Here is a 27,694-nt window from a genome sequence, read left to right on the forward strand (position 1 = left end):
CGGAAACGGTACTTTCCGAGTGTTTTATGCTGCGAATACCTAGCCCTAAAATATGGGTCTCAAGCCTGCAATTTCTCAGATTGCACGTAAAAGTCTGTAAAAACATTGTAATTTGTATATTCGATGGTTTTTTTAAGAGAGTAGCTATTACTCGTAGTGTACTCGCAAAGATGTTTTTGAGTGTAGTAAGGGCAGTGGCGGAGCTAGAGTATTGGTCAGGGAGGGCAAGAATTGTCTGTAGGGGCGCTTTGGCGCGGAGCGTACAGAAAATTTTTGAGTAAAGATACTCCCTAGATTGCAGGAAATGACCCTTTCCGGGGCCTTGCTAATTTGCAGATAAACGGAGAATAAATAGGTGTCGTCGCCATTTTGTCGGAAAATTACACTAACAGAATATGACAAATGTCAATAGGTATATGAGAGCGCAATAATATAGTCAAAAATCGCGAATAAGTAAAAAGTAGTGAAAAGCTGAAAAGGGCGCCAGCAGTCCATTTGAGTCCGTCAGGGGGGGGGGGGGCATCCGCCCCCTGACTGTATATATGGACGCTCCGCCACTAAGTAAGGGGATGTTGGAGAACTGGCTGAAATGAGGCAAGTCATTGGCCTAAGACGAAGTTGTGTTACGCTTACCGGGTCTCACACTCACTGCTTCCACTTTTCACGGAGCGTGAAGACGCGGTTGGGGTGACGATGTGGTCTATAGCCAGGGGACGGGCCGAGGGTCCCCCAGCAATTACTAAAATTATTACACCTATAGAGTATACGTGTGCATCGGACAGATCGACAAGTATGCATTGAAAAATGGGCAGATGCACGTTTCGGAGCCTTGGTAAATATTGGGGGGGCTTATCATGCATTTGCCCCCTCAACTTTTTTATTGGGGGGGCTGAGCCCCCCCAAGCCCCCCCGGTTCCGCCGCCACTGACTTGATGGCAGAAGACTCATTTGTTAATACATCATTTTCAATAAGTCTTCTACCTGTCAGATTTCATTATGAAATAACTGCTTCCATGAAACGACTTGACCAGTTACACATGCAGTGTCTGGTACAAGGTAAGGCGAATGTGTAATTACATACATCCTCTCAAGTTTGTATGTAGCATAAATTAATGCATACTATATATACGGAACATGTTTTGAATGATACGTGATACTACATTCTCAGGTTACAATTACACTATACTCACGTGTATAATCATCAACCATTAACAAGGTCTGCGAGAGCCAGGCCCGGGCGCGAATATTTTTTTCCCAAACTGAACTGACACTGAAATTATTTCCTCGATTCTGATTGGTTATCAGCGAGCACGTGATATACTTTAGTTTTCAACATGGATCCTCCATAATCTGTCGATATCAGTATGATCAACACAATCAAATTCAAGATATTAACATTAGCAACTTTCCAGAACTTTTAGTAGGTATATTTGAACGAAAGTATAGAGTGAAGCAACTATTCCCAACTACTGCGCCCATTATAGGCAGTCCTCGTTCGTTTGTTTACTCGCTTGACTCCGCTCTACGCAACACATACATGTAATGTAGCCTATTGTACTGTGTATAGTATACAACACAATAACACACAGTGCATTTGTAATTGTATACATGTAGCCGATGTACATATGTACCGTGGTGTTTGGTTGCGATACTTTTAGTTTTATAATCATAAATTCAAAATGTATTCAGTCAATGAATCATGATAGGCCTATTCGAATATGTAGTGGCCATGAAGACGCGCGAGCGAGTGTGTGTCAGCCAGTGAGTGTACACAAACATGGCATTTGACGATATGTCTGTGTCTTTTGACTTGTTAACTAGTTGTATATAGCATTATAACCTATACGTACGTAACCACATATGTTTACCTGCACAATTAGTTCTTATACATGGTGACATAGTAGGCCTGCATTAACCGTATATACGTATTCGTACTAGTTCGTACGAGATCTCAAATTCACTAATATAGGCCCTACCGCCCTTGCAGTAGCTCTTGATAACTGGAAGCCTCACATTGTATCTACATGTAGGCACACTTAGGCCTACATACTTTAACTTAGCCTGTATATGGCGTACACACGTATTTTTGACATGATGCGGCCCATGAGGATTGGTATGATCAACACTAACAGTGTCACATACATTCATTCATAAACGCCGACTACCATTCCGGTTTTGATCAGCCAATCAGAATCGAGGAAATAATTTCAGTGTCAGTTCAGTTTGGGAAAAAAATATTCGCGGCCCGGGCGGCGAATATTTTTTTCCCAAACTGAACTGACACTGAAATTATTTCCTCGATTCTGATTGGCTGATCAAAACCGGAATGGTAGTCGGCGTTTATGAATGAATGTATGTGACACTGTTAGTGTTGATCATACCAATCCTCATGGGCCGCATCATGTCAAAAATACGTGTGTACGCCATATACAGGCTAAGTTAAAGTATGTAGGCCTAAGTGTGCCTACATGTAGATACAATGTGAGGCTTCCAGTTATCAAGAGCTACTGCAAGGGCGGTAGGGCCTATATTAGTGAATTTGAGATCTCGTACGAACTAGTACGAATACGTATATACGGTTAATGCAGGCCTACTATGTCACCATGTATAAGAACTAATTGTGCAGGTAAACATATGTGGTTACGTACGTATAGGTTATAATGCTATATACAACTAGTTAACAAGTCAAAAGACACAGACATATCGTCAAATGCCATGTTTGTGTACACTCACTGGCTGACACACACTCGCTCGCGCGTCTTCATGGCCACTACATATTCGAATAGGCCTATCATGATTCATTGACTGAATACATTTTGAATTTATGATTATAAAACTAAAAGTATCGCAACCAAACACCACGGTACATATGTACATCGGCTACATGTATACAATTACAAATGCACTGTGTGTTATTGTGTTGTATACTATACACAGTACAATAGGCTACATTACATGTATGTGTTGCGTAGAGCGGAGTCAAGCGAGTAAACAAACGAACGAGGACTGCCTATAATGGGCGCAGTAGTTGGGAATAGTTGCTTCACTCTATACTTTCGTTCAAATATACCTACTAAAAGTTCTGGAAAGTTGCTAATGTTAATATCTTGAATTTGATTGTGTTGATCATACTGATATCGACAGATTATGGAGGATCCATGTTGAAAACTAAAGTATATCACGTGCTCGCTGATAACCAATCAGAATCGAGGAAATAATTTCAGTGTCAGTTCAGTTTGGGAAAAAAATATTCGCGCCCGGGCGGCGTGCACGGCTAGCAGAGGTCAATTATGTTATCGGGGGAACCTTTTAAAAACTCTATTTCCTTTAAGTATATATCATGAAAATGAGAATACTGCTGTTCAGTTAACCATGTATCCCATATAGCCCTGACCCCCCCCCCCCCCACACACACCTCATCAGGCCGAACTCGGTAGATTATCGTCGCATTGACCTCAGTATTCATACTGATTGACATGGCTGAGCCTACTACTTTTTAAACATGCAGAGACTTCAAGTTCAACGGACACACATTTAACGCTTGCATATATACAATATCACAATAAACATTACTATTATGAGCGAGGAATGGCTCCTTTTAGTTAGTTCATACCGGTTATATATCTGTCGTTGTTAAGTTTTCGTTGCTCATGGTCGTCATTCTTGTTCAAATTTCATAGCAATTCTCCTTCCTGTGGTACCTCGAAATTAACGTCTTCGAGTAATTTGAGAGAAGGAAGTATTGCCGTAAACCACTGCCGGAGGTAGGGGATGGAAGGGTAAGACGATGTGAGAGGATGGTATAGAAGTAGACGATAACTATTGGAAATTGAAACTTTGAAAATACCAATCCCTGCTCATGAACTCTCTCATTTTATTTCCAATCAATCAAACAAACAAAACTTTGCTTTATTAATGGTGCGTTTAGTAACCTCAACACTGTATACAAATATTGTCAAAAGTGTAATAGTGAAAGTTAGGTGTTCTGTAGAATATGTGGACATCTTTCATTTGTCCCCTATATACAAAAATAATGTAAAATAAATGTTGAGATTAGTGTACGGCTTTGATTTTAAAACTTTTTAAACCAGCATAGCGCCCTCTTTTTTCCAAACGCAACTTGTTACATGTGCGCTACTATGCAAACCCGGCATTTTGATCACTCTTGACAGCTTTTGCTTTCAGATCGACATCATCTGGTCTTTCTTCTGATGAAATTTGCACTAACCCAGAGGCGTCAGAAGAGTGTCCCATCTGAGAAGGCGTGCAAAATTTCGAGGGGCAAGTTGGGACATGTGACTTTGAACTGAAGGGCAAACCACACTGAATCCACACAATACCCGGACAAAATAGATCCTCTCTCTGTACATCCCATGCAGTATGTACCAAAAATGTCAGATTGAAAACTGGATGCTTTCCAACAAAACCACACTTGTTTAACATAATTTTGTATAATCTGAACAACTGCGCTCGTTTTAATTACAATCGCTGGAAAAGGAGCCATACATTGATTAACTAAATTTGACACTTCGTTTTTATGAAAAGAACATAATTGAAGTTTTATAAAAACTTGGAAACTTGACCCGTGTCTCTTCTCCCTAGCTCCGCCGATCCAGACAATGACTCGTAATTACGGCTTCGCTCGTAATGTGATCCTCAATCTCGGTCCGACCTCATTGACACTGCTGAGGGGGCGAGGCTGTACTTACTAGCGTCTTACGTCGGTAAATCTAGCATATATGTTGCAACGTATAATAGTCAAGCAGTAGTGTAACTCAGGTAGGTTTTTTAAACAACTACCCTCATCATACTACCAACGGAGTTTTTTTTTTTATATTGACGAGTGTACGATTGGAGAGTCGGAGTTTTCTGTTTCCTCCAACTGTACCGTCAAATTATTGGCACAAGTAAACGTGCTAAGGGTAAAAGTTATTAACTTTGGATGAAGTAAAATGATATAAATGTCGACTCCTTTTTCGGATTTTGAAGCAACATGACAACGCATGAATTATACTGCAAGGTAAGAATATATCAAGCTAGAAATAATCATGTACATGGTGGGTGTTGATTGATCGTGTGAACGGAATCTGTTAAGTGTCGTCTGGCACTATATGACAGGTTTATGTCATAAATTAATTGTTTATTATTTTTCGATGGGTTTATTATTTAGATTAGCATTAAATTATTGATACAACAATCAGGAAGGTCTACGTTAGGTCTTTCAAGACGTGCACGAGAAAACTCACCCAACCTTATGAATAGTTGTGGAATTCCTACCAATTCTTACATTCTTATTTTGCTAGGCTGCACACTTAGGCTCAGTCTAACTTAGGGCGGCCCTTAGCAGTAATTAAATACGGATGACTGAATGATGATAGGGATTGAATCTTGAAGTATGCCTATTATTCGTCCAATCACTTGTTATCATCCATGAGGCAGATTCTTGGATTTTCATACTGCGGTTGTGATAAATTTGTTTGAACCTGATATTTAAACCTTTGTTTACATGAATGATGTAGGCCTAATAGTAGTACTGCAGGATAGGCAAATTGTGTCAAATCAGAACACAGAAATCAAAAACCATCAATCTGAATTTTCTCCACGTTATGAAATAATTTGTGTTGAGTGATTCTGGTAAGTAAAGAATGTGATCCCTCATCAACCGTTGCATTACATCGTGCCGGCTTGCAGCTCTGGTATTCTGGTCACATCAGTGGTATACATGTTTGAGTGGCACAGGTGACTGGTCATGCATTTGAGCAGAAAATTTGTGTTGAATCGGTTGAATGCAAACCTTAAGTTATCCAGCCTTTGCACATTTCAAGATTCAATTAATACACTAACAAAAACAATTTATAATTCCAATTATGGAATGCTTATCAGAATCTGGGCTGATGGAGAGTAATTTCAGAATAGCCTTCAAATGTTTTTCTCAATGTGCAACCCCAAATTAATAGCCAGAAATAGCCTTGAAGTTATATGGTAAATAAGCAATGAAAAGGACATACTTTCTTGAGAAGCCTTTTGAAAATGTTAGCAAATGGGATTCTTGAGTGTAAAACTGTCTTGCAGAGTGTGTTATGACTCCCTTTTATGAGTACAGTATTAAAACATTACTTTGAATGACTGTGGATTGTTAACATTTTGAACACCAAGTTGGAAAAGAAAGAAAAAAGTCAATACCTGATAGATTTCCTAGGAATCCCAAAAAGGGATAAATCTGTATCTATGTTGTATTTCTGTGTAGGCTCTCTTGCTGCACAGGTCAACAGATAATCATTCATTGCAATGTTATATCAACCCACAATATTTCTTAAGAAGTCAACCTGTGGATATCTATCTTAGTTGTCATGATCTGGAAAAAAAAAATCTTTTTCTATGTTGGTTTTGAAAGATAAAAGACATTTAAATGTCCCATTTTCTGCAGTTAACTCACTTTTAACAAGTTTGCATTTAAATAAATTTATCCTGTCTGTCTCTGTGGTTTGTTTGCAACATGTTGTCATTTGATGTTGTGAGACGAGAACCTGTATCCTAGTCGGTCGTTTCGTTTCGTTTATTTCTGCCATTAAATCACAATGATATACATTTGTTATTTACATAGTTATAGCAACGAGGCAGGCGGACCAGAAGTAAGATAACTGCACGGCAGTTTCAGAAAACTTCCAAATACATCAGTGCAGAGAGTGTAGTAATATGTGAATGTCTACCACTGAAAAGTTTTCTACTGTTACCGATTTAGCTATTGACCTATTATTTAATGTTCCTGAGAATTGGCTTATTGAAAAGAAAAGTGGGATAAGTTATAAAAATTGTACAGGTCAACATATTTTCTTTATGACAATGTTTGGATCTTGTAACTTATGAGAAAATTCAAAGAGTGAATGTTCATACGTTTATGTTCAATATTTTACCCAGATACAGAGCTGATAACTATTTTTTAAATATTTTCCATTACTTCAAAGTGGATTATTTTATGATGGATTAATTCAATCTCTGTTAGCTTATAATTTGTAATCAGTAATTGAAGCTACATATATTAGTTATTACTTTTAAATTGAATTATCATCGAGGATGACCCTTGACCCGTGGTACAGCTGATGTATTGTACCAACTTTTCAAAAACAGATTTAACTGTACTAAGGAATCTACATTGACATCAAGTGTTGGGGGGATTCTTGTAAAGTCATTTTCACACCCTTTAATAGAGTCAATTACAACAAGTGTATTTTAGCAACACACATTCTTTCTACCTATCAACCAATCAGGAAAATATTAGTCCACTAATTTCCTCTAACTCTCAATTGACTGACGGTAAGGTCACCAAAGTATTTCACCAAGGCCACATCCATATTTCTCGGTATCAAAGTTTTTACCAATGACACTCATCCTGTAAGTTTCTGTAGAAGATACGCATTAATTCTTAGCAAACAACATTGTATGAAAGCCATCAATGTGTGTACCACTGAGTAATATTTGAAGAGGGTGTGTTTATAGGCACTACAGTACTCATTCCATATATATACTGCATATATTTTGCTACATGTCAATACATACATAAAGGTTAGTTGCAGGATATTGCCATGGAATTGATCAGTGTACACACAGTATCTTGTGATTAATGTTCTCAGCATCATTCCTGGTCAAAGTTCAGGTTTTATCACCAGTCTACTGTACAATAGGTCATATTTGATCACTAAATTGATTGTAGTTTGAAGCCAATAGAATGAAGTGGGAGTTCGCTTTATACACAATCAGGATAATATACTCTATATAGTTAGTGAGGAGTACAGTAGGTGCATGTGTGATATGACTCCCAAATCTAGCTCTAGTAAACTGTACATTAACACCATACTGTACAAAGAAGTAAAGAAGAGGACTTACTGTAGCTAAGTTATAACTCATCAGTGAACTTCCCATCAGTGTCTTTCTTTCACTCATTATAAATAAAAAGGACCTTCTGCTGCCTTGAAAACTGATTGCTTAGCAAATTAGCTGGAAAACTGCATCCTTACAGCATTTTGCATAGTAAAGATTTGAATTTTTCAATATTTTGTGAATGCATAGATCTGGCAACAGCTGAGTGAATGATGTCATCAGGCAATTGAATGAAAACTTGATTTTTTGTTAACTTATTTATTTTTTTGAAATTCATTCAATCATGCACAGAGTAATATATCAAAGTGTTGCACTTTGAGGAAATTCTAAAGTTGAGCGTTTAAAAGAACATCTACCAATAAAGACTTTCCATACCACCACCTGTGATACAGTCAGGGTCAAGATATTGCAATTTTTGACTCACAGTTTGTTTCTCCAAAACTATAGAACAAGTAATGTAAAAAAAAAATTTCACCTGTGCAAATACATACGCACAGTCCAGTATTGATGGTACAATAGATTACAGTGCAGTGTGACTGAGGTATATAGCTCCATGTCTAAAATGGTACACTCCATTGAATACTACTTAAATACTGGTTGTCAGTTCATGAACTGGTATGCACACTCTTCCAATCAACTTTACGAAATATATCATCCAGCCAAAATGATACATGTCTTCTGGCAAATTAGCACAGACATTTGTTGTTCACTGATTTAAGTAGTGTATTGGTCAGTACCTCAACTTTTAATATGTACTTGTTGAAATAGTTTGTTCTGACTAGCTTTTACATGAGCCACATTATATAACTTGGTCATGACTCATGATCATAAATACTGCCCAGATCTTGTATGGAAATAGGCTAGACATTAACTAGGGTACACTTGCTATGAAAATAGACCGCTAGATATATAGAGGCTACATTACTGTAAATGTTTTTATTTGCTTTTAAAGTCGAGAAATGCCATACTACAGTATGATCTACAGTACTCCATGTACTGTATTTAACATCTGTTGTGACGATAAAATCTTCGCTCATAATCTTATATAATATATTTGTCGGAAGAGTGTCGAGACATTATGCTGCAAAACAACCATCTTGGCTGTAAGGATAATAAATGTGATCTCAGATAACTCAGTACTTAGAATGACAACTATTTGTCTTTAAAATCCACTTGATGTTATTGGGATTTTTGTGTCAAAAATAAATCCCTCTTTGTAAATAAGAGGAAACAAGTTTAGTATAGAACTGAATGATACTACAGACTTCCTATAACTTTGAAATTGAAACACATTTCCTGCAGTTATCTTAACATAACAGTTGGTATGAAAACCTAGAACATTAATTGGAAACTGTTGAACTTTGTGAAGGTGCTTTGACTGCTTTCCCAAACAGTAACTTCCTGTTTGAGAGTATTCTTGATAGAATGATGATATTTATAGCTGTTTACACCATGTACGAGTGCTAATTAAACTTCACCGTTCACCATAGTTACATCAGTACACTGTTGATAGTATATACTCAAAGAGAGTCTACAGTAACATGAAGGTATTTAATGAAAGGCTGATGAGAAACAACTTTGTGAGGAGAAAGTTTTCTTAAGCATGATGTTGTTTGAAGTGGATTGTGCAATGGTTTTGAAAGGATGACATGCTACAGTACTGTACATTGCTGTCATAGCATTTGCTTGGACCTGGATGAACGTATTAAGTTTCCATTATTTGTGTAGTCTAATCGTTTTGAAAGACAAACAATACATGTTGCAGTTTGTCAGTTTGCGACCAGTTTAGGTCAATTTGTATCAGACATAGTTGAGTAAATTCAAATTAGTAACAATTACTCATGGCCATCAGTTGACCTCCTGTCCACGAATCGATAAACAAGATCGCCAAATAAGTGGTAAATCTGACTTTGGCACCCGTGCCTGGCGTTGTCTTCTTGTGTGCAAACTAATACATACATGATAAATGGTTTACTGTGGGATGTGAAGGAGAGGAGGGAGGAGAGGAACGGAGCCTACTACAGTAGATCAGATATACGTAGAGCTGGTCTCAAGTGTTCAGACAAAAAATTGAAGTCAAGATCATAGCTACTTGGGTTAACAAATTCAATTCAAATCCACTTCTCACTTCTATGGAGGTGTAGAAGAGACATATTCATTAATATTTTGGAAAAAAAATATGATAATTACTGTTTTGCACACTTAGTTTTTCTCGTCAAAGTGGTAAAGATCTGAAAAATATAACCATTTGATGTGATGCCCAAACCATGTGAAATGGCCAAAATCTGAAAACTAATGCTTTTTACACACTTGGTACAATTTTTGCAGGTTTTTACCCTCTTAGGTGAGAGTTCAATATCAGCCAAGACACTTCTTTTGGCTATTGTGTACATGCCCAAGTGACCAAATGGCTGAACGTTTTACAAAAATTTAGGAAATAATTGCTGTCAATGTTTAGATCATATTATGTAACATAAATGTCAAAGGTCATTATGTTAATGAAGTTCATATCTTCAGACACTGTTTGGAAAATACCACCCATCCTGCAAGGGTGCATATCAATCTTTGGTGGGTGTATGACTATTAATATACCTACTAGAGTGGTTAACTCATAGTGGCAATATATAACCAACTTTTGGATAATACCTCAAACGCTATGCATTGCTGACTTGCTAATCGGTTGATCACCTAGAAGCTGCACATGGGAAGTTACATGTATGTTAATCACTGCGACCAAACAGCTGTGACAGTATCCCAGCTGGGAATTACACAATGAACTTACAGCTCTGTATATTCAAACACTAGTTTTGACTATGCAGCAAGGGCCGTACTCTGTATACAGTACGTCCATTTTCTGCTTGCATTCACCCTTTTGTAACCGCTCAGGCGCTCACTGATTAAGAACAATCAAGGAGCTTTGAAATTGCTTTGTGTTGGAAATTATTGTTATTGTACTGTTTACAATGCTATACAAGAAGAGAGTTTACTCAATTACAAGAACTTTGCCCCCCCCCCCAAAAAAAAAAAAAATTGGTCATTTAACCCTTTTTTCAAGGTGGTTCTGTCATGACAAGGGATCTGAAGAGCACTTAATGCTACAGTGTTAAAGTGAAATTCCCTCATAAGAAATGGAACTATCTTATAGTAATATTTAACGACAGAGGGTTTGTATCAAGTGCTGTGGATAGTTTCTGTTTTCCAAAATCCCTTGAACATTTGAAATCCAAAATGAATGGAGATAGGGCCAGTATTTAAGTTCAGGGAATCAGTTTATCAGAAATGGTCACATCTACTGTAGAGCTGTAGTACTGTAGCTCCATCTATAATTAGCGATTGTGAGGTAGAAGTACTGTAGTACTGTATGGATGGATATGTTGTTGTTTGAGATGTTGATATATATGTATCATCACTATAGAAATGAAACTTGAAACTAAATTTATTCTTGGTTTTAAGTTAGGCCACTTTTTTGTGTTTGTTCAGCACCTCTGCCATATATATATACTGAGAATTTCTCGAAATAGTTTTAATATATATTCAATCCAACTTCAACACTTCAAGTATTTTATCTCCAGAGGGAGTAGCAGTTGTTAGTTCCAATCCATTTGGTTCTCAACATTTCATTTGCCTTGACAGTTTTGTCATATTTTATTCATTACTGTACATATGAAAATTCAAATTGGAAAATTTCAAAATTTTCCAACTTTGACTTCATTATTAGCACTGAAATGATAACAAAATGGTCAAATTCCACTACAAAAAGCTGCATTGTATGGTGATCATGTTGATTATATGCTGTACCTTGCTTAAAACTATTGTATATTATTAAAGGATAGGTTTTGCATACAGACAATAGCAAAATTCTGTGCAAAACTGGCAATTGGTTACAACAGTGCTAAGTTATTACTAAATACTAATCTTAGTTGTGTCAGTAATTCATCAAATGTTTAATATTCATAAAACGGGAAATAACTTATTGTTCAAATTGTGTGTAAGCAGTACTATTGAAGTCTCCAATATTTTAGTGTTATGTCAAAACATACTACTGTGTGGTTCCTATCTACATAAGTCTTTGCATTTGCATAGCAGTTTACCTATTTTGCATAGCACTTGCTATGTGATAATGGATAAATTATATGATGAAACTGAAATCCGCTGATCACAAAATACGGCGTGTAAACACTTTGCACAGGAAACCTCCCCAAGTAATTCTTACCTGTTACTCACTCTATGCTTATACAACTAATGTATACATCTCAATTCTGATGAGACTGTATTTAATGGTGCGGTTTTCATGATTACAATTTTAAAACAATAATATTTATAGTGTATGTATTGCACGATACTAGAGCACTTCTGTGGATATTGCAGATTCCAACCAGTAATGATGTTATTTCAAGGTTGCAGTTTGATAGGTGTCACTGTAGTTACAGCTGGACTGGGAGGCATACACGCACTGTACAGTATATATAGACTAAATAGACTATAAAAGCAATTGCATGTTGGTGAATCACAGTAAGGTGTGGTCAGGCTCAATCAGAATGTTAAAATAATAGTACCCACCTTTTCTCAGCGATAAATTTTGTCGTAAACATGTTTTTATTAAAATTTTGCCAAAGTACAGTATATATAACCAGAAATCCATATATGGGACACGTATAGCTTTTTTATTGAACTAAAATTGTTTAGAGAATAATAAAGAATTTGTTTCAATTATTGTTTTCAGTAATATCCAGCTTTGGACATTCTTGTGAGCATTATGATCGTGCACACGATATTCATGAACATCATTTTCATTCCTTGTACCTCAAAAGACCAGAACAACAGAAGAGTCAGCCAACGAAAAAGGAAGCTGTTACTTTGAAAGTGTAGCTTTGATCCGAGTTGCTAAATTCTAGACCGGTCTATGCTACACATTGAAAGAACAACTTCTCTTTCACTGGCTAACAGTAACTAGACAGCTCTGTAGTTCTGTTGTTTTCTTTAATTCTGTCATACTTTCGATTTTGTTAGATCCTTTTGACAATTTCGTTTGCAGCCTTCTGAAAGAAGAATCAAGTTACTTATGGTAGTTCAAGAAGGAAATCAATTCCAATACTTTCAATATGATCCTCCCTTACAAACTGTATTTTCATTGGTCACATTCTTCATACACACAATATGTTATCTTTTGAGTTAATCACTAAAATATGATGTTAACTTCCCAGAAAAAGTGTTAATTGGCATGTGATTGATAATACTTTTATGTGGGATATATTGACCAATATCTCTCTGGAATTGTCATACTGGTACTTGTTAACAATTGATTGAATTAGAGAAAATACAGTTCTCTTTCCTGGTTCCTCATTTTAGCGCAACAGTGAGATTTCCATATAAACGTACAGTAGAAACACGTAGAAACACATACAGTAGGATTTGATTCTGTATTGATCATTTCTTGTGACTACAGTAATGTTTATTTTTGTACCAGAGTAAAATCTCAGCCTTTTAGACACTTCAGTAGATAGCATACTTTGTACTAAAAAAGCCTTTTCTTTCTAACAGGAACCAAACAGCAGAAGCATGACTGACAAAACTTGAAATTGTAAAACAATTTGAAAAAAAGCGAAGAAACTTTTGTTTAGAACAGGATTCAAACCAGTGAACCCAGCATTACAAGTTTGGTGGTCTAACAACTGAGCTAGATCTAGCCTTCAATTAGTTGTCATCCCTATGTTTCTTTGCTTGGTATACAGTAGAAGGGGGGGGGGGTTGGGGAGGGTGGGGCATACTGTGCAAGAAGGAACCACAGTTGATGGCATGCACTGATTCAATCATGGAGTTCAGTTTTGAGGAATTTCAATAAGGTCACCTGCTGGTCCTAATTCTGCTAAATTATGACGTTAAATGGACATTCTTGTTGATGATTGTTAAATGATATGAATAAGTTAGAACGCACCACCTCCCCTTTTTGTCTTTAGTTCAGCATCCAAAGAAGCCGAAAATGTCAACTGTTTTGATTTAAATCCGTACAATCTTTCACAGAATAAATTAACAAACGACTTCATCTCCAGAGAGGTACACAGTTCTGCATCTAAATTGTATAGTTCCTTCACTAATGCATGGCACAATATCTAACTTGCATAATTTGTACCAAAGTGCTGTTAAAGTTAATGTTCTATAGAACCACTGACTTAATTCATAATTTTCAGGATTCGAAAGCAGAACGTGACGGTATAGACTGCCTAGCAATACCAGCTGGTACAATTGCAAGAGTACCACCATGCTGTTATTAACAAGTAAATATAACAGGCATTTAGACATATAGATAAATACCCCAGTGTGGTGAAATATATGTAATAACCAAAAAAAGTAAAATAAAAGCGAAAATGCTGTACTACAAAGACAAATTTGCCTTGATAAGAGCATCAGCTTTGGTTTGACTCAAAAGGACATCAAGTTTGTTATTGTTCTGTGGCATGATTTTGCTGCTGTCAAATATTTTTGGGGAGCATGAAAGTGTAGTATCTAAAGCAGGCCCTTTGAATAATTCCAAACTAAAAACAATATTTAGGTATCTGTTAACTCATGTAAGGTATTTTTTTCAGTATTTGGTTAACAGTGTCATATTATTTTGTTTTCAATGTTTTCATATATGTTATAGTTTGCATGATTTCCTTCCATTATTTCCACTTTCCATTCATACCAAACTGTCAGGTGTCAAATGGGATGTAGTTAGATCTCAATGTCAACAAAACTGTTTTCATATGTGAAAGTACTTGGTAGTTATGAGCTTCCTAATTCCTGCTTTGTAAATACTATACCAAACTGTGTGAGATTAATGTAACTGTTTCAAACCCACCTTTAGGAAAACATTTTCAACCATTTGGACCAGCATGAGAATTCATGGTGCTTGCTGGAAATCACCACTCAAGAAAATAACATGAGTCTACTTAAGACACATTTTTTCACTTGTTCCTTTGTAAATTAATTTACTTTCTTTGTAAAGCGCCTTGAGCAGTGACTTTTGTTTACTGATTTGGCGCTATATAAGTCTCATTTATTATCATTATATTATAAATCAAAAAACCAAAAAAAAAAAAAGTTAAATTGAAAAACAGAAAAAGAATTTGGGGGATATTGACAAAGAAGAAGAAGACATCAGCACACATTCAGGAGACATTTTTTTCATTTAAAGAACATTCATGTATCAGGATCAAGCACTCGATTGTCTGCTTAGCAAGCGAGACATGTTTGTGGAAAATTCAGCAAAGTTTTCCAACCATGTTAATAGTACTGTGCTTGCAGCAGTGCTTGGTATGAACATGGGTAACATTAAACATCACTACCATGTTTCATTGCAATTCATGGTTGCGTTTCATTCAATGATGGATTACCACAAGTTTCTTGGCTCCTCTCTTTGACCTGTTTCAGTCTATTCTTACACACTGGCAAGGATACGGATCAACAGGACAACACACATAGACCATTAAAGGTATACAATGTTCAAACAACCATGTACACATAGCTTAGGCTCTTAATTAATGAAACCAAAATAAAATTACCAAAACAAAAATTGACAAAAGACAAATGAAACAAAATATGCAGTTGTTAAACTTCAGCGATATAAAGCTGATATTATTCAATAACAGAATAACTGAGATGAAGCTCCTGGTTTATGGGATTCTTGGTTTCATATATTTTTAACTTTATTCCTGTGCCTATTCATGTCTGTCGCCAGATAACAATTTAACATACTGTATACACATCTCTCTGTCTCACATACTGTAATGTACTTAAAAACCTATTAATATTACTTATTGAATGAACTTTCCATTGCAGACTTTTTGTATAAGGTGCAACTGAAACTTCATCTGGCATTAAGTGTATGATTAAGGGATATTTAAGTTTGATAAGTAGATTGACCAATAAAGTATCGTTGTCCAGTCATGAGTTCATTTCTTATCGTTAGCAGATAACAATGAAATGGGAATATAAGCGCCCTTAGAAATATCAAGAGGTTCTTTCATTTTCTATTTCTTTGTTTGATGTTCCTCAGATATCCATGCATGGTTCATTAGTTTTAGTGGGTGGTGTATCTCATTGTGTTCTTATTGGATCTACGTATAAGTTCTTATAGTGCTATGATAAAGAAAAACCCTCTAATGATATATGTAAAACAGGTTTAAAAAAAAAATCATAACCTTCCAACCATGATGTGGGTGTGTATGTGTGATGCTTGTGCAAGTTTGTAAACACCAAAGCTCAAAAAGGGAAGCTTTGATGGATCTTCAAACTTTGTATGTAAATATTTCAAGAAGGTTGTTGCTAGTAGTCTTTATACTGGAGGTCAAAGGTCATATGAGATCCAGTACAAGGTACAGTATGATCTAAAGGTCAGAATCTTGGGTCAATCTCACTTTTAGGATCTTGATTTGCCCTCCCATGTTGAGTAGATGAAATTTAACCTGTTCATTATGCCTCTCCATTATCCATCCTGATTTTCTTGCCCAATATATTTTCCATTCTCTCTTCCTCTCCCTCTCCTCTCTCCTCTCTCCTCTCGTTTCCTCTCATTTCCTCTCTCCTCTTCTTTCCTCTTCCTCCCCCTTCCTCTCTCCTATACCTTCTTATCCCCATTTCCTCCGTTTCTCCCTTCCCTTTCCTCTTCCTTTACCTTCCCTTCCCTTCATCTTCCCTTCGCTCCCTTCCTCCTTTACAAAAAGGAACCAGTTAAGTCTTTTATGGCAATTAAGAAAAGAGAACCTCTGTTTTTATTTACATTTAGTCCATATATAGCCTACATGTGATGTAAACATGCTACATAACCCCTTAGTCAGCAGCCAATGGTACACACACCCATTTTACTCTATACCTATTCTGTGTGTTTGACTAGAATCTTGAGTGGTACTATATGAGCTTTTCTGAGAGAGTAAAATTGAAAGTTGTTTCTTCGTAACCCTTGACCCCTTCTTAGTTAGAATGAAACTAGATGCCTTTTGTGTAGAAGCCATAAGGGGACATGTGAGATATCAAGAAACTGTGTTAGAATACCACATGTGTTATCTCGACAAAACTACTAGTTTGCCATCATGGTATTCTAACACGGTATCTCGACATCTGGCATGTCCCCTTCAATGGCTTCTGTAGTTTTGAGTTATTTGAAACAATTAAAGACACACATTTACCCCTTTTCATTTGACAAAAACTACAGTATTCTACAACTTTATTTATTTATGAAATGGGAAGTGTCTGGAGGAACCATGAGATATGAGACTTTTGCACCCTTCAAGCCACATGATATACTTTCCTAGTTTCCCTTAGAAAGATTCTGTTCCGTTCTGTTTATGTAAAGTAATGTTTCTGTGTAAACTTAAAATTCAATGGGCAGTGCTGATACTGTACCTACGAAAGATCTGTAACAATTGGGCATAAATTTCCAAGAGGGTTGCTTAAAATAAGTTGAAATACAGAAACATTTACTTAAAATAAGTTGAAGTACATAGAGAATGATATTGGATGTCATTATTTCATCATCTACCAAAATAGTGTGAATTCATTCTGGTTTTCTGGATATTGACATGTAAAATATTTTGCATACATGCATATTGAAATTTAGCCTCAACTTGGATGCCATATTTCAAGCCTAATTATTAAGATAAAGCTTTGTTCTATGGTAATAAAGTTTTCTAAAAACTAATAAAAGGAGAAAAGGTGCTTTCATCTCTTTAAATTAGCAAGAAACCTCCGAAGGATGTTAAATGAAACAACATTTGTCGCATTGAAAGTCTAAAACCTGTCAGTTCTTACCTACAGACTACAGTGTTCAGTACACTGAGTCATCCTGTAGGAATTGTAAAACTGTAAGATGTGAATGAGATATTATTGTGTGTATGCAGCATATCAACTGTCAAATCATTGTCTACAGTAATTACTCTACAGGTATCCAATGTAAAATTGCAAGGGGGCCATTTGATAGCATTCACCATTTTCTCAGACAACCAAGTTATTCGTGCAGTACTGTATGTATATATAACGTTACCTATAGATATGTCAGTACAATGTGTTATGCATGTATACAGTAGTTGCATGGTAAATGATTCTGAGATCTTTGTAGACTGTTTGTTTACCCAGCAATAGGCAAAGCAATAGAACTGCATTAGATCAATGGATGTTGATATACCTATTAGCATAAACTTGTAAAGACAGGTACAGTCACTCACAGTACAGCATGTGGTGTTAAGGTCTGTACAGTATATATACTTTAAAACATGTTTTAATACCCTCCCTCATCAAGTATTCACAATGGGAAGGGGAGGGGGGGGGGAGAAGGGGGATAGTAAGTCTACTGTCTATTGTTATCCTTGCTTACATGTCTTCTCACAACTACCTATCCCGAAGGTGCCTTTATCAATGGAAAAACCTGAGAACCAGAATCCATCCGAGAAAAAAACAAACAAACAACAAACGTAAAGGATGCTTATCGTTCTGTTCAGTACAGTTGACACTGAACGATGTCTGATTAGTAACCAAGGTGCTAAATTCAGACAGATAAACTCGTAACGATAAAACTGTACACCTTTAAGCACTTTTGGTGGTTGGATGAGAAGGAAGGTCATTGACCGGTAGTGACCGGTTGCTGAGGGTGTTCCGTGTTAAAAAAAAGAGGCATGGTAGAGCAAGAGTGCTGAGGTTGTGAGGAGACAGGATAGCTTGCCGCTCGTAAATTTCCAAACACGGTAAGTTTTGCATCCCCCCTCACCCCAGTAAGGGGACTGTTAAGGTGACTTCAAAGACAGCATGAAAGAAGGATTGCAAACATTGACCAAGTGAGCATAGGCGTAGAAGGCAGAAGGGGGGGGGGGCTGGGGGGATGCAGCCCCCCAACCAAAATTGTTTGTGAAAATTCGGGCAATATGCTGAGAATTTTTCGGGCACCTGAAAGAAAAATAATTTGCAATGTGTTTTTGAATGGTTAAACTTATTTTATTATGATCATTATTATTGTAACAACTTCCCCAATAATTCTAACCAATATGGAAAGGTAATAATGTCACGGAAAATGATTGTATGTTATTGGCATGTGATGTTATAACCGATGAATGCCTATATGATATGCACATTAACATATTGAATGCGCGCGGAGCGCATGAAAAAGTTCGGTTATATTTTTCGGGCAAGTCGTTACAGCCCCCCCAAATCAAATTAGGCTCCTACGCCTATGCGAGTGAGTGACAATTAAGATAGACTACCCAAAGACCTGTGAGATCCTTAAACCTTGGAATGCATGATGTTTACTCTGGTTGTTAAAGGTCTGTAGATAGTATACAAGTACATGCTTAGTACTAAGAAAATGCGGTAACTTCCTGGTATATTTTCAGTTAAATAGTAACTAAGAAGGAAATATCCTTAAAATTGCATGTCAGTTTAATATGTGTAGACCTACATATGTGTGTTATCCCTGAAATGACATATCCCAGATAGGTTGTTGGCCTGTGTGTGTGTGTGAAAGGAGAGGGTTGGGGTTGTGTGGGGGGGGGGTAAATAATGATGAAACGAATGTAGGAAATGTGCAGTAAATGTGTATCCTGTGGCCACTTAATGTGGCAATGTCCATCAAACAATGTTGCTTTCTAAAATTAGTTTTATTGAAGGGGATGATGATGTGGCAGGTAGGAGAGGGTGGAGATAGTTTCTAACAGTGTCATATACTGTATATATATGGTTTTAATGTGCACTGTCAATATTAGTGTTGGAAATATACCCTTTTTCCTTGTTATAGTGAATAAGCTGTCCAGGTATTGTGTGGTGCTTGAACTGTTAACATCTGTTGCATGAATATTGCCCTGTTTTTAACACTCCTTGTCCTTGTTGGGTTAAGTTTACACTTACCCAACACCTTTCGGTAGGAATCTGCCGTGCTACAATGAATAGCAAGGGGTTTCTATGTACAGTAGATGTTGTCAATTGGGAAAAGTATGGTGAAAAATGATGTTCAATTGGCATTTTTTAGTGCTGAGAATCTATGAATGGGAATTTCTGGTAATAAATACATTGTGAAAATTTGTTAATTGAGCACTGAATGGGTAACGTTCAGTGATCAATGGTACAACTGCTGCTATATAATGTATTGTTTGTGCAGTGTTTCTGTACTCTGGTATATATATACTGTATAGCAGCTTTGCTGTCAAAGTACTGATAAAGAGTGAATACCAATAAGGTGATGCTACTCTATTTGAAACTCATTTAAAGCAAAGATCATGTTGTAAAAGATAATAATAAAGTTAAAATAACCATTCCTGTAAAAACATTTGCCAATCTCTCCACAGTACATCTATGACATACTGTGTGTTGTAACATTGCGGAATGTGAAAATGGTTTTGCTCTTGGCATATGAACAGAAACCTATTTGGTTCTTTGGAATAACAAAACATCATTAAACAATCGGTGTTTTTTGTTTGGTCAGCAATCTTATCAAACCTTTCAGAGTGAAATGACTCCAACCAGGATCGTTATTAATAATCAAACTGAGACACGTACACTCCAAAGTTTTCACCAGTGAATGATTAAACTATTTTAAATCGCTGCTTTCTTTATTGTCTCATCAGGACATATATGCACTTCAATCACCTAACTTTAAATGATTCTATCAGAGTTTGTTATCCAGACATACACTTTTTCAAATAAAAATAATCATTTGCCCCCCCCCCCAAAAAAAAATAATCTGCAAAGTTTCATAATTTTTGACATTTTCTTTATTATTTAAAATTAATTTTTACCAGTTAAGCTGATGAAACACATTTTTGTTTTGGATTTGATGATATCTTGTTCTAGAAATTGTACCAAAATTAATTTTTGTTTGTTATCAATATTGTCGATATTATAAATAAAATCGGTATTATATATAAAATAATAAAAATAAATAAAATATAATAAATAAATAAAATTATAAATAAACATAAAATCGATATTGTCAATTACTTAGAAATTAGAAAATGAGGAAATTCTTACATGCTACGAGACAAAAGAAACACCACACTGTTTTTGACCTGTGTCTAATATCATGAAACTAAAATAAATCATTCAAAAGCTATACATTTACTTCCATTCGTCTCTGTCACGGTCTCATCTACATACATGTGCTCCCATTTGTCTATTGTTACGCTATTGGTAACCTTGTTAGAACTGTATGCCCTTTGACCCACTGGGGGGTCACCATGCGGTAGTCATGTGCATCACGCAAAATTGATCTATAAATACATCTGCACAATTCATAATGCGTTCTGTATCACCTGTCTAGCTGGATCACATACTGCTATGTTTATAGGCATACAGGTATGAAAATGATAACATGTAACAAACTTGATGTAAACATTGGATAATAACCTAATGATCACACATTACCTGTACCAAATGCTACATGTTTTGTTCAACTAAACTACCTTGATCTATTTTCTTAATAGAGAGGGAAAGGAAGGGATGTGTATGTGTGTGTTGGGAGGGGGGTGGGGGGTTGGGGGGGTGGTGGGGGAGAGAAAGAGAATTGAATGATAGGCATGTAGATTGTTGGTACCAGGGAGATGTAGGTTACTCTAAAACCATGTTATCATTTCCTGTAACCATACCATGACAGCTATTTTCAGTCATTTCTGATTTTGTGTGCACAGTGACAAATGTTTTGGAAGAGCGCCATCAGTTTTCATTAGTCATCTTCAACAGTCCTCTGTTAGTTGGAAAAGAACTTTTGAAGAATTTAAGGGTTCATATCCTTTGATGTATACATGGGAATTTTGATGCCAAGACTATCAAATTTTTGCTTGTCATTTCTGCTTAAGTGAAGGCAGATTAAGGAGCACAATTTCTTTAGTGATTTATTTGTAAATTTGATTTTATATCAGCAGTTTTGCTTCAAATAATTAAGAAAGAAAGATGATGTTCTAGTTAGTTGCAGTGTGACTGATTATGTTTTTCCAATTTTAAAATTTACGTTAATATTACAGATTTAAATGAATTGGTGGTGGGGTCAAAGGCAAACTGTGTCTTAAGTATTAATTGGCCCCTTGGAAACTAATTTTTAATTGTTGTGTGAGAAATGAATTCAAATCTCCTCAATCATTCCTCTAACTATTTCCTTGTTGTATATTTTATTTCATGTTCATTTTTTCAGACTTCTTGGTTGTGTTTTGCTTGCAAACTTATTGATTTGAAATAAGAATCTCAGAAATTTTGAAATAAATTGAGCTAGACTGCGATATATTTAATCCTTTTTTATACTTATGCACAACATAAACACATGACAATATATAAGAAATTGTTTATCTTAGTGTTTGGAAAAATTCTCTTAAAATGATTTCATGTGACATTTAAGTAGACACTTCCAGCTAAAGTTACTCCTTAAAAACATGAAAAAATGAAAACGATTTTCAAAAATATGAATCCTGTGGACATTATTGATTTGGTAATTGTTTTTTATGCAACATATAGATATTGTAGTCTATATTATTTAGAGTTGTAAAATTGTCCATGTACTAACTGAGAATTGTTAGTAGCAGGCTGGAAGTACCCACAAACTTTACACTTAACCATGTGCAGTAATTCCATATAGACGCAAAGACCCATTTTACTCAAAAAGTGTACAGTTTATAACAAAATTTAGATTCTTTCTAATCAAGGTAATTTTTTACCTCCCTCAAACTATATTTACATGCAGAGAATTAACACCAACGCAATCCGGTCAGATATTACCTCTGTTTCATAGTTGAGCCAATTTGATAAGAGTCCATCCTGGTAACTACTTAAAGTGTCCTATTCCAAGTAGATCTAATGATCCTTATCTGATAGGAGCAGTGAACTCATGCCTAAGTATTGCTGTGTATTTCAAGTATACCAGCAACTTATCCAGTTGCATGCAAAAGTCTCCAACCTACACGTAGCAGTTTACTGTATATGGCATATATATATCTCTATTACTGTGACATACTGTGCATACAGTAATTGCAGCTTCTGTGTACCCAGATAGTGTGACTGAATACGTTATACAGTAGTGGTTACTCCTTACAGTTAACTGCCTGACATATATACATTACATATCTTCATGACAGCTATACAGGTGGTTTTGTGCACATTCTAAGGATTATGTGCTACCAGGAATGAGGTGTGACCATTTTAAATGGAGGATATTAATATCTGTACAAATTTTGATTTCGTGAATGGATTTTAACCATGAGTGTAGACTGGGTCGGACGTCCGTTTAATTACACTCCCAACGATTCGAAACTCTACGTCAAGGTAAGACAACCCCCCCTACCAGCACAAGGCCCACCAACAACAGTAGCTTGAGTAACTTGTTTGCTGTATACTGCGTAGCTATAGACATGTGCTAGAATATTGTAGGCAAATGACGATTCCACTCACAAATTTCATATTGAGATTTACTAAAGAATCAAACAGCTGCAACAATAACAAAAACAAGATAACATAAATAACAAAAACGACAATAACAAGAAATACAACAACTACAACTATTGTTTTTCTCTGCAGTATATATGCATTGATAGGCATTGCCAATTCATTTTCTTATAGTATCTTCAGACAGAATTCCATGTCTGTTTTCTTTTAATACAGAAAGGAATGCTCTAGGCTCAGATTTACATGTATTTCTGTCTAATGTCTATACTGTAGGTCAAGTCCCCTGCAACGAATGTTTTGTTAAGTAGTTTGTAGAGCAGATGATAAATTTATGTTAGTTTAATTGTCATTGGTTGAATGGGTCATAGACGCACAGTCATAATTCCTTGGTCTCAAAATATTTCTTTCTAAAACTCTAAATGTGAAAAAATTATTGATACAACAAATATTTTGGTGATATCTTTACCTTAAAAATAGGATTAATAAGTGTAAATTTTCGTTGTCAACCAAAACTTTTGGAAGTAACTTACTGTATGCAGTACATGACTATTAAACTATTGCAGAGGACTACTTAACAGTGCTAATTGCTTAGTAAATAACTTACTGCATACAGTACATGAATATCAAACTATTGCATAGTACTACTTAACAGTGCTAATTGCTTAGTAAATAACTTACTGCATACAGTACATGAATATTAAACTATTGCATAGTACTACTTAACAGTGCTAATTGCTTAGTAAATCACTTTGCTGTTAAAACTGTAGTAGCTCTTCAGTTACACACTCCCTGCTAGCCGACTGGGCATCTTGTTTTGGGTTATTTGGAATTGATGTTGTATTGGTAAAATATGGAATCAAACTACGTACCAAAATGCCTCTTTAACCTTTAGTAGAGATATTAAGCCTTGTGTACATAGTCGGACTAAAGTTTCATCACGTTTGATAACACTGAAGATAACATTCTTATATGTGATTATCTAAACATTTCATATGCTGTGATTGCTATCTCGACATTGCCTATCCTTAGCATTTATTTAGAGGGCAATGAATCATTGTGTTTTCATGTTTTATCCCATGAATCTCTAACTGCAAACAAATCTATGCTGGATTTATTTAGGATGTTGATTCAGTAGGATCGCTTTCAATATGGTATTTTTTGTTTTTGTGGCAATTAAATTCTGGAAGTTTTTTTCCCCCCTTGCCCTACTCTGTCATATATACAGTACTGCATCAGTATGTGCCATGTAAAATTATAACACTTATAGTCTCTGGTAGATGGAATCCCAGAAATGCTTCAATTCTCACAGATCATTATTTACCCTCGAGGTGTTCTTTTAGATGGTTAAAGAGACCTTTGGAGGTATGTAAATTAGTTCTACAATGGTGGTACCTCCACTATAACATGTCATACTCTTTGGCCTGGGAGCTAGACTTTATTGTATTTAGCAGAAACCTGGGCTGAGGTTCTGATGGCAGTTTGTCATATTGGGTGACTGGTCACATTTAATTGTGGCCATCTTCAGTGTACACGGTCTGTTATAATAATTCAGTTGGTTGGATTGATTTTTTTGTTCCGAGGCTGACCAGTAATTCAATTAGTTTGGTCTGTTTTAGTTTTGTTTAGGCGTGGTGGCAATTTAATCAATAGGAATAGCACATCTGAGGGTTATTTCTGATTTACTTGGCTCCTCCCTTACCTGTCTCCCACTCCACATCTGCACTTTCCCATCTACCTAACTACACATTAGAACGTTTTAGCACTGTTTTGTGGCTATCCCTTTGAATTCTGGCCACTAAATTTGCATGCGTTGTTACAATTGTCAATTAGCTAGTTAACCTGTATAAGTTTGTGGCCAGGAGTCAGATTTGTTTAGCCTGTTTCCTACAGTACAGTATTACTGTATGTCGGTTCTTTATAGACTGTGGCAGTTCGTGAATATTTCCTATGGCATTACTATATATGACATCACAGATTCCTTCTGTATTACTATACTGTAGGTTCTAATACTATAGGTGGCAATGATAATACTTGGTGGTTACTTTGGTAGCAAAATAAAATGAAACTGTTAGCAAACTGTTTATCCACTAATGAGCCTGTGTATAAAGAGAATGTGTAAAAGTAATTTGGCCTGACGTTTCGATCCTAGCAGGATCTTCTTCAGAGGCTGAATGACAAGTAACAGTAACAGAAGGGACAAAAACACGCACAGAATACAGAGAGGTTCACCATGCCCTGTCTGTATTCTGTGCATGTTCTTGTCCCTACCAACTTTGCCAACTTACTTTTACACATACTTTGGTGGCAGTGAGATTCAGTTGGTCTAGTTTGGTTGTTATGTTACTCCTCTCTTACCCAAAAGACATGCATGTTATCTGCCTTAACTTATCTAAATCAGTAAGGTTTTAGCACTGCACCTCCATTGGACCTCTTCTGAATCAGTGTTTTCTCATAGGATTTTGTTTGTTTGTTGGTCTACTTTTAAGTTTAAGGACACTTTATTTATATTTTTGCAATCTATTTTATAGTCCCTCTAGGTATGGTGGCATTTTAACCATTTGGTCATTTCCTGACTAGGTTGCCCTAGTGACAGGGTCTTCTTCTTCTTTGTCACGGTACTTTAAAGATTTGTCACAGTTGACTGAGATCTAGACAGCCAAGTTGAACGCTCTCTAATTTCCCTTTTATGTCCACTGTAATGAAACTTGTGTTGAATAGTTTTGATAAAGTCAGACTTTGGAATACTGTGTTGGTCAAACTCCAAGGGACAATTTATTATCGGCTGAAGGGTTGAAGTGGTTGTCCTAAAGCAGTTGGTTGCATTTTGATACTTTGATACTTCAATGAATACCACTGCAAGCAAAATTTACACATTCAGTACTGACCTCAAATTTAAATGCTCTATAAAAATACTTTATCAAAAAGTACTTTTCTATAGGCTGTGATCCTCCCAAGTTTATACCCACCAATTGAGGATTATTAAAAACACTGGACAGTTAAAAATGTATCAGAGTGTGAACAGGTATTAAACAATGTCTTTAGAGGGATGGTACAGTATAACAAAGTGTTCGGAAATGTTTAGCATACTGTCGGTGACCATCATCTGAATGTCTAGATTATATTTGGGGACAAATACCTCTAACCTTTAAGGTCTGGGCGGGAACAGAAGAATTATGGAAGACATGATCAAGAATGGATGAATTGACACTTAATATTTATTGAGCAAATTTTATTGTACAGTATCTGTATGATTGCAGCGAATAGTACAACATCAGCTAAAAGTAAATCCAATAGTCATAAATACAGGAATGATAGACTTTAGTCCTCACTTGTGTGTAAATTTAGGACTAAGTGCTACTGTATCATTATCATAGAGATGCTTACAATGTATATATGTGTCATATCCTCACTGGTGATCATACACTATACTATATATATAGTCTTATATATATTCTGAAATTCTTTTACCTTAGAAGCAGATCTATGAAAGTAAAACAAAGGCTGTAATGTATACATATCTTGTTTTGATATCATTGAAACAATATTTATACATTTAGTTCAATGAAGCATCACTGATGAAGTCAGATGACCTCTGTCTGCATTCTACCGAAAAAAATCATAATGTCTGTAAAAAATGAAAGTCTGTATCAGATTATATCTTGTCACTGACCTCAAGTTTGTCAGTGGTGGTTGCATACAGTACTGCACAGTATCCTGTTATACAGGCTATATATGGTAAGTTGAACTGAGCTGTAAATCTGATGGTGAAAGTGAATGCAATATGTGCAACTAATAGAACTTTCATTTCACTAAATTAAATTGTTTCATTAATTATTAATGATGTATGATAAAAAGAATAACAAACTAATTAAAAGTTGATCATTAGCCAACTTCTGAAAATAATTTGAACTATGGTGGGGTTTCGTATCCTTCTTTTCCCCTTAGAACTTTGTTAAGTCTACATTGCAAAGCTGTTTTCGTATCATACTGTTGATCACTGTTGAGTCAACCTTTGGCTACAGTATCATAGGGTTTGCTCTAATCTACTGTAGTGAGTTTTAATCACTGTTGAGTCAACCTTTGGCTACAGTATCATAGGATTTGCTCTAATCTAGTGAGTTTAGTCACTGTTGAGTCAACCTTGCCTACAGTATCATAGGATTTGTTCCACTTTATTAGTCTGTTGATCACTGTTGAGTCAACCTTGCATGCAGTATCATAGGGTTTGTTCCACGTTATTAATCTGTTGATCACTGTTGAGTCAACCTTTAGCTACAGTATTATAGGGTTTGCTCTAATCTAGTGATTTTTAATCACTGTAGAGTCAACCTTGCCTACACTATCATAGGGTTTGCTCTCTAGTCATCTGTTCATCGTCCAGGGTTGCTCCTCTGTCTCCATCTGTTCATTATTACTATAGTATAGAGTCAAT

General features: G+C 36.0%; 1 protein-coding gene across 11 annotated transcripts in view; it reads left to right on the forward strand.

The window, feature by feature from the left end:
• The first annotated feature begins 4,816 nt into the window (after positions 1 to 4,816).
• Positions 4,817 to 27,694, forward strand: part of LOC139966870 (unconventional myosin-Va-like) — a 105,826-nt gene continuing 82,948 nt past the window's right edge. For 4 of the 11 annotated variants that reach the window (XM_071970309.1, XM_071970312.1, XM_071970319.1 and 1 more), the window contains exon 1: positions 22,856 to 23,142. In XM_071970309.1, the coding sequence (XP_071826410.1) occupies positions 23,077 to 23,142 (66 nt within the window). In that variant the 5' untranslated portion in view covers positions 22,856 to 23,076. Of the gene's footprint in view, positions 5,021 to 22,854; positions 23,143 to 27,694 lie in introns of those variants that run through there. The other 7 variants (XM_071970314.1, XM_071970315.1, XM_071970313.1 and 4 more) reach the window with 5 other exon arrangements.

The sequence above is a fragment of the Apostichopus japonicus genome, chromosome 4, assembly GCF_037975245.1.
Source record: "Apostichopus japonicus isolate 1M-3 chromosome 4, ASM3797524v1, whole genome shotgun sequence".
Taxonomy (NCBI): domain Eukaryota; kingdom Metazoa; phylum Echinodermata; class Holothuroidea; order Aspidochirotida; family Stichopodidae; genus Apostichopus; species Apostichopus japonicus.